The sequence below is a fragment of the Pundamilia nyererei genome, unplaced genomic scaffold (genome assembly GCF_000239375.1).
Source record: "Pundamilia nyererei isolate P.nyererei 1_Seehausen unplaced genomic scaffold, PunNye1.0 scaffold00125, whole genome shotgun sequence".
Lineage (NCBI taxonomy): Eukaryota > Metazoa > Chordata > Actinopteri > Cichliformes > Cichlidae > Pundamilia > Pundamilia nyererei.
This window is the reverse complement of record NW_005187526.1, coordinates 620,188-627,879: the sequence shown is the minus strand read 5'-3', so window position 1 is coordinate 627,879 and position 7,692 is coordinate 620,188. Positions and strand designations below refer to the sequence as shown.

Here is a 7,692-nt window from a genome sequence, read left to right as displayed (position 1 = left end):
AAATCAAATCAATCAATCAAATCATACTAAGGGTAATTTACACTGTCATAGATTTAACACTGTCTGTGAAGCTGGATTTATGAAGAAAAGCATTTAAAGTTTTTAGACCACGTCTAGCGCCATTTTCTCAGTACAGAACTGGTAACTCGGTTGAAAACAAGGAAGCTAAAACTAAAAAGCAGTACAAGGGGATCACTTTTGTCGTGTTAAAAAACAAGTTCATGCTGTGTTGCTTAAGCAGTAAGTAGTTAATCGTTATTCGGCTAGCTGAAGAGAAACGGAAAAATCCACCTATTAGCTCTAATGCTAGGGTTTGTAGAGGACTCTATGAATGAGGTCAGTATTGAGGAGAGCCTGTTGGAGTCAAGTACACCAGTGGTTGACCAGACCAGCATTGAGCACTGCAGTTATCTGGCAAAGCAAGATGTCAGTGCATTAAATTAGTCTTTGTTTTTCCAAGCACATTCAAACAGTTTGCAACATAACTATTACATGTGCATCACACCACAAACATAACAAAGCTTTCTTACTGAAGCACAATCGGGAATCCTGACCTCCATCAGTATATTCATATGGGAATAGATTAAAAAATTAAAATAAAACACTTGGGCCTCGGAGGAAGAGATGCTATACTTTTTGGAGCCCTAATTTTCTTGTTTAGAAATTCTTATCTCATATTATCTCACAGAGTGGATTGCTACTACTACCAGAAGTGAGGAAAATGTAGGTGAAGGAGAGTGTAACATAGCAGGATTTGTTTTCATGTTATAAATCCAGCTTCACAGACAGGGGTAAATCTGTGGCAGTTTCTGAGTATAAATTAGACTTTTAGAATTAGAATTAATACATGTTTCATGTTTACTTTTAGGACTGGCTTTACAGCAGGTGAAGACTGATCGGGTAACTCTAGATTAATATAAAAAAAACACTTAAATTAAAGGTGTCCAAGAAAATTGAAAAATTGGGCCAAAAAAGCTAAGTCCGATTTTGTATATTATTGTGTCAGCTTAATCTTAATCGATCCTTTTCAAGTGTACAGAAGCATTGAAGTTTTTGATTGTTCAAATACATATATCTAGCAATGAAAGAATTAAATAAAATTAACTTCGAGGAAATAAGTATTGTTGCATAAATGGAGAGATTTTAATAAAACTGTAATAATAATACTGTGGTCCTCTCTGGCAGGAAATCATTTTCATCAAGAGGATATTCTGTTCATTAAGAGGTCATGGTGGAAACTGATCATTGACTTGACTCATTTTGTATTTAATACTCCATTCATTTTGATTTGCTATGGTCAGTCATTATTAACCCCCCGTCTTTCTGTCTGAACGTATTTACTTCAGCTCTATCTCTGTGACTCGCTCCTTGTCCCTTCTCCAGTAATCCAGTGGTGCTGGACTGTTTTTCCTGTTTAATCCTCTCTTCCTGAGTGACTGCTCATTGGCCTGCTTCCACCCAGCCCCCCCCCAACTGTCACTGCGTTGTCACTTTGTAGAGGCCCTGCAGGGTCAGTGACTCTCACTCACTGACATATCAAATCAACAGCTCATTAATATGGTTCTGAGTGGACATCTATCTACAATTTCTTAACTGCAGACAGTTCAGAAATCCATATTTGACATTTATGGAAAAATGGCTGAAATGTTAATTTCCTCGCAACGCCAAATATGTGACGTGGAATTTTGAAATACAGTTCATTTTTTCCCTTTTTTGTATATTAAGAAGCAACGCAACAGAAGTTGTTTTAACTACTCACCTATTTAGGAAAATCATTTTCCATAAGCAGGTTTCTCTGTGTCATGGTGAAAGACTCTTGCTCTCTCTCAGCCATTTCCTTTTCTTCCAGGAATTGTTTGCGGTCTGGAAAAAAAAAAAAAGAATTCATCCCTTCAGACTTTCTTAAAGTACTGTTTGTACTTTGTTCTGAATCCCTAGTAACCTTCAAAGCTTGGTATGTGTGTTTTCTTCCCTTGGATGTCCTGTTTTGTCAACTTGGCCATAATACCAGTTTCAATGTAGGAGTTAAAGGTGGCATGACGTGTTTGTTTTTGTTTTGTTCTTTTTTCTTTTTCTTTTTTTTAATTGTTTTTTCCATTCACCTCAGCTAAGGTAGCACAAGACGCAAGTAGACTTTAATCTTGGAGCAATTTTCCTGCTTAGAAATATGTGCAGCTGGACATGTGATACCGTATAGCTTTTGCCATATAGATATCCCTTTTACATTAGTGTGTGATTTATTTGCTATTGCTGGTGTTTTACTGTCATCAGCTGTGTCTTCAGCTAATGTCTCTTTTTTTGTCAGTCATTAGAACAAAGTTTATTCTTTCTTTTCCTTTCAGAACAGAAGACCAATGGGCAGGAAATTATAAATCAAATCAGAATGACATTTATCAGGAGCTGCAACCTTTATGCAGATTACTTTACAGCTTATAGTGGCCATCTGGTTGCCTTGCTATTAATTCTGTAGTGTAGTGTGTGATCACTAAAGGTGTTTTATTGTCGTTAGCCACTTATTCATTTTTTTTCCATGTTTGTAGAAAAGAAATGTTTCATTCTTGTAGGCTTAGATATTTATGGGGCTTGGATATTTTCCCCCTCATTTTGGTTCAGAGGAATCTCCAGTTTCCATCTATTTTCATGTTCCCCTTTTCCTGCTGCTTTTCTATGCTCTGGCCCTTTCCCCTCCTGCAGGTTAGAGGTTATGGACACTGCTTCTGCATTTTCAGAAGAAGTGGAGATGTAGACGCTTAACAGATCCATTGATTTTGATAATGTTTAAGTGAATGCAACTTTTCATGTTGTTCCTGTGGCTGATTTAGCAGTCTCAACAATGGTGAGATTAGTTGCATGACAGGGAGTTTGAGGCCATTTGCTGTGCTATCTCTACAGTACTTAGGCTGAATAGTGCTAAGTGCATATCATTTTAAATGAGACATGCATGTCGCTGTGATTCTGTCTGCATTGTAAACACAGTTCTCAACAGAGTACACCGATCCCCAGTAGAGGAAGTCTCCCAGGCTCTCTGTGATTGAAACTTGATCCTTGGGTCAGTCCCAGAGGGTCTGGGAGACTTCTGCTACGCTCGGATATAACCATGTCACACACTCTTGGGTTTCCCCAAGAAATTGGCTAGCTGGTATTTTGCAGCTGTCTGTTTTATATCTGGCTGTTTAAAAGTCTATGAGTAAATGAAACATCAATTTAAGAAAATTGGTTAAAATATTTTTATTACAATCTTAGTGGCTTTCCTTGGGAGTGGCAAAAACTGTTGTAAGGAAACCAAACAGTCACAGATATTCAAGAGAGTTATTGAAGATGGCTAAAGCATAATTCCTCTCAGAAAAATGTACTTGTGAGACAATGGAGTAGATACAGGAACATACTTTATTTTTTTTTTTTAAAGCCATCATAGGACTTCCTGCTGCAGAGTTCGAGTAAAAAAAAAAAAAAATGAACACCATTTCTCTTGACCTTTTCTCAAATGTCAGCTTAATTTTCAGCATCTTCATTTTCATCACTTTAATTTTTGTCTAAAATTCTGGTTAGAAACATTTTGCTGCTTCTGCATGATGCAGTTTTCCTTCATAGTAAAATCCTTCTAGAACCAGAAGCCTCAACATTTGGCATGTATCGACTTTTCATGTGACTTAAATTCAGATTCTTTGCGGGCACCATGGTGTAGTGTTTTGCCTTATGACTTTTTTTGTGCGTCCCCTGGCAGGTATGCAGTTATTGCCTTCGGGTGTGCCAGCTGTCCGAAGCTCACCTGTGGGAGGGAGGGCTGCGGCACAGAGTTCTGTTACCACTGTAAGCAGCTGTGGCATCCCAACCAGACCTGTGACGCAGCGCGCCAGCAAAGAGCCCAGAGCCTCCGCCTCAGAACGGTGCGCTCATCCTCCCTCAACTACAGTCAAGAGAGTGGAGCTGCAGGTGGGCTGACTTAACGATTTTACACAACACGCTTATTAGGAGAAGGAAAAAAAAACAAAAGAAGACAACGCTGATCATCAGTCCTCAATGAGCAATCCCTAACCCATATTTCACTGTTGTAAATCATACTCTGTTGTTACTTCTAGCTGATGACATCAAGCCGTGTCCACGCTGTGCTGCTTACATCATCAAGATGAATGATGGCAGCTGTAACCACATGACATGCGCTGTCTGTGGCTGCGAGTTCTGTTGGCTCTGCATGAAAGAGATCTCAGACTTGCACTACCTGAGGTAAGCATCTTAACACATACATATACAGTATATACTAATAGACATAAAGTACATGCTGTTGGACCAACGGTTTCACTACAAGTATTTTAAGAATTTAGCAATTAAAAAAAAAAAAAAAGATCCTGCTGTGATGAAAACCTGTTGGTCATGTGACACCCTGTAACTACAGCACATAGCTAGTAGTTGTTCCACCGTTTATTTGCTGGTTAACTTTTGTTTCCAGATTGGTACCTGAGATTAGAAGGCTATCCAGCGCTTGCTCTTCCTGTGAACATTTCTCACTGTTTCTGCTCGTCTTTACCTCTCTCAGTCCATCAGGCTGTACTTTCTGGGGAAAGAAGCCGTGGAGCAGAAAGAAGAAGATTCTTTGGCAACTGGGAACACTCGTGGGTGCCCCTGTTGGCATTGCACTCATTGCAGGCATAGCTATCCCTGCCATGATTATTGGTATTCCTGTATATGTGGGAAGGAAGGTAAGGCCTTGCGCACACATACCTACACAGTAGATTGGGATATATTTCAGTTTTCCTGCTCATAGTTTTTACTACACGGATTTTGTTTATTATTGTTTATGTCTCTATGTAGATTTATAGTATTATAAAGTCATAATTCATTCTTAGTGTTGCATGTACCCTTTAATCCTTTCAGAATGTCCACATGCTTGTTGCATAACTTTATTCATGTCACTGCTGTCAGCAATCAAAGTAAACATGGCGAATAGCCAGAAACAATCACTGCAACAATCAGTAACCAGCTAGTTCTACTGAGCGGCCAATGTACCCTCAGTCATCTCATTTTCCCAGACTCTGGAGTTGATCCGAGCCAGCAACAGTCATGTGTTACTAACCTGTGTGTCTGTGTATATGTGCACTTGTTTTGTGTTACTCACAAGTCGGGATCTGTTTAGAATAAGAACTTCACATTACAATAAAATGAAACCAGTTGGTCTCCAAAATTCCCCACGAAAGGCTGCCAACAAGAATCTTGAGCCAACTGACTTTTCTTCTCTGCAAACGTCCAGCGCACATTCAGAAGTGATCACAACATACATGAAACATCTGAACATGAATCACTTACACTCCACAAGCACCAAAGTCAATATAGTTATCTTTGAACCATTGTCCCAGGTGTTTTATAGGGGCTTTTTGCCACTAGCACTACCACATTTGTATTGTTTCTGCAATGAAATGCAGGCAGTGCAAAAGAACAGAATGCAACAAAGAAAATGTCAGCCAACCTAAAGAAACAGCATTCATCAAAGAGTTGTCTCATTTGTGGTTTCTTAAAGAGGAAGTTGATGGTAGTAAAAATTTACACCGAAAGACAGAGAGGCAGACAAGAGTTCTGTCTCCTGCAACAGTAGCTCAGTAAAGTTGTCATAGTATTGCCAGAGCCTCTAAAATAATTTCTGAGGAGCAACCAAAAGGTAAAAGGTAAACAATAAGCATTTTTATTTTTATTGTAGAAATCTGCTCCACAACAACACTGTTAATCATACTTTTTCAGTGGTGCCTTTTGAGGACTCAGCTCATAGGTTAAGTGCAAGTTCACTCTCCTCTAAATGTGTCTCTCACATTTGTGCCACTTTTCTCTCTCAGATCCATAACCGCTACGAAGGCAAAGATATTTCCAACCACAAGAGGAACCTGGTGATCGCTGGTGGGGTGACTCTGTCTGTCATCGTGTCTCCAGTAGTGGCTGCAGTCACTGTCGGTCAGTCTGTGCTCTAACCTGCACCCTCCCAACTCTCTAGTTCTCTTCTCACTGGAGATCTTTAATGACATGCTGTGCCTGTGTTTGACTTTGTTGGAATCAGGAATTTCTTATGTTTAATGTTCAAGTTCAGATTATACAAAAGTTTATTTTCACTCATCATTTCTCATTAGCTATTTTGTAAACATGGGAAAAATCAAAGAGGGATGGTCTGTTATGTTTTTTATTTTTATTTTTTTTAGCGCTCTGACCTTATTTGACCCTGGTGTGTCTATGTCTCTCGACTCTTTCACCTCTTAGGCATTGGAGTTCCTATCATGCTTGCATATGTCTACGGCGTGGTACCCATCTCTCTGTGCCGTAGTGGTGGGTGTGGTGTCTCCGCTGGGAACGGGAAGGGAGTTCGCATCGAGTTTGATGATGAAAATGACATGAACGTTGGGAGCGGGGCAGCTGCCGCTGGTAAGGTTCGATTTCCAGTCCCGATCTGAACTAGCCCACCACCCAAAACCAAGAGGGCGTGTTATGCCAATCGACATTATTTGTAAATAAGATCCTTTGCTTGCTTCACTCATGGCAAGTACTCTTTCCTTCCACAGTAAACTGTACTTCCTCTGCCTCTTCACTTTTCCAGGCCTACAGTTGCTTTGAAAAGTGTACTTGGCAGTATACTTTTATTTTACATTTTTCCTCTTTTCACACTTCAAAGGTGTGTTTGAGGATTAAAATGCTAGTTTTAGGTAAGGGTTAGGGTTAGACAGTAACTTGTGATGGTTTAAGTTAAAGAGTTAAGTTAAAGAGAGCCATACAAATGTGCCTGACTGCCCCTTCACCCACATACAGAGCCACATCCTCATACTTGGCACTGCACTTATAATACACAAACTAAGACTGAAGAGAATCTTCAGTGAAAACCTGTCAACAAGATAAGCAAAGAACAGACTGATGAACAAACTGATATGTTTTTTTTGTTTGTTTTTTTAAATTCCACGCTGATATATTTTGTTTTGTTTCATGTTCTGTGTAGATACTACATCAGTCGCAGACGCCAGGAACAACCCCAGTATAGGTGAAGGCAGTGTCGGTGGGTTGACAGGCAGCCTGAGTGCAAGCGGCAGCCACATGGACCGTCTGGGGGCCATTAGGGACAACCTGAGTGAGACGGCCTCCACCATGGCCCTGGCTGGAGCCAGCATCACCGGCAGCCTGTCTGGCAGCGCCATGGTCAATTATCTGAACAGGTAAATGTGTGCTGCAATATTTAAATGTGGTTGTGACTTCAGTGTGCTCTCCTGCATTGTCTTATTTTCTCTCTCTCTCTGTTGTCAGGCTGGAGGTGCAGGCTGATGTGCAGAAGGAGCGCTGCAGTCTTAGTGGCGAGTCCGGCACAGTGAGCCTGGGAACAGTCAGCGACAATGCTAGCACCAAAGCAATGGCTGGATCCATTCTTAATGCCTACATGCCTCTTGACAGGTGAGCATCATAGGTTTGGATAAGTCGAGAAAGCATGGTCTTCTGTTCATTAGCATGTTTAGTCCAGTTCTTTGTAGCTTCATAGTGTGAAACAGATGCAGCGTATTAGTGAATAATACCTGTATTATTGTAAACCTGTGCTCACGTCAACTGAACACAAAGTATTATTGTTTATATCATCATGTTTTGAACCTAGCCTAATTTCTAACCTATTGTACTAGTTGGTAACAAATTAGGCTAGTGCTATTCAAAGATAAAATGGTCATCTAGAGTCTATAGTCA

General features: G+C 40.2%; 1 protein-coding gene across 1 annotated transcript in view; it reads left to right on the top strand.

Annotated features, from left to right (window-relative positions):
- The window catches only part of LOC102197607 (E3 ubiquitin-protein ligase RNF19A), a 31,090-nt gene that overhangs the window by 20,562 nt on the left and 2,836 nt on the right, over nucleotides 1-7,692 (top strand). The window contains exons 3-9 of the mRNA XM_005742925.1: nucleotides 3,725-3,933; nucleotides 4,080-4,224; nucleotides 4,535-4,697; nucleotides 5,823-5,937; nucleotides 6,238-6,399; nucleotides 6,965-7,178; nucleotides 7,267-7,410. Coding sequence (XP_005742982.1) covers nucleotides 3,725-3,933; nucleotides 4,080-4,224; nucleotides 4,535-4,697; nucleotides 5,823-5,937; nucleotides 6,238-6,399; nucleotides 6,965-7,178; nucleotides 7,267-7,410 — 1,152 coding nt within the window. The remainder of the gene's footprint in view (nucleotides 1-3,724; nucleotides 3,934-4,079; nucleotides 4,225-4,534; nucleotides 4,698-5,822; nucleotides 5,938-6,237; nucleotides 6,400-6,964; nucleotides 7,179-7,266; nucleotides 7,411-7,692) is intronic.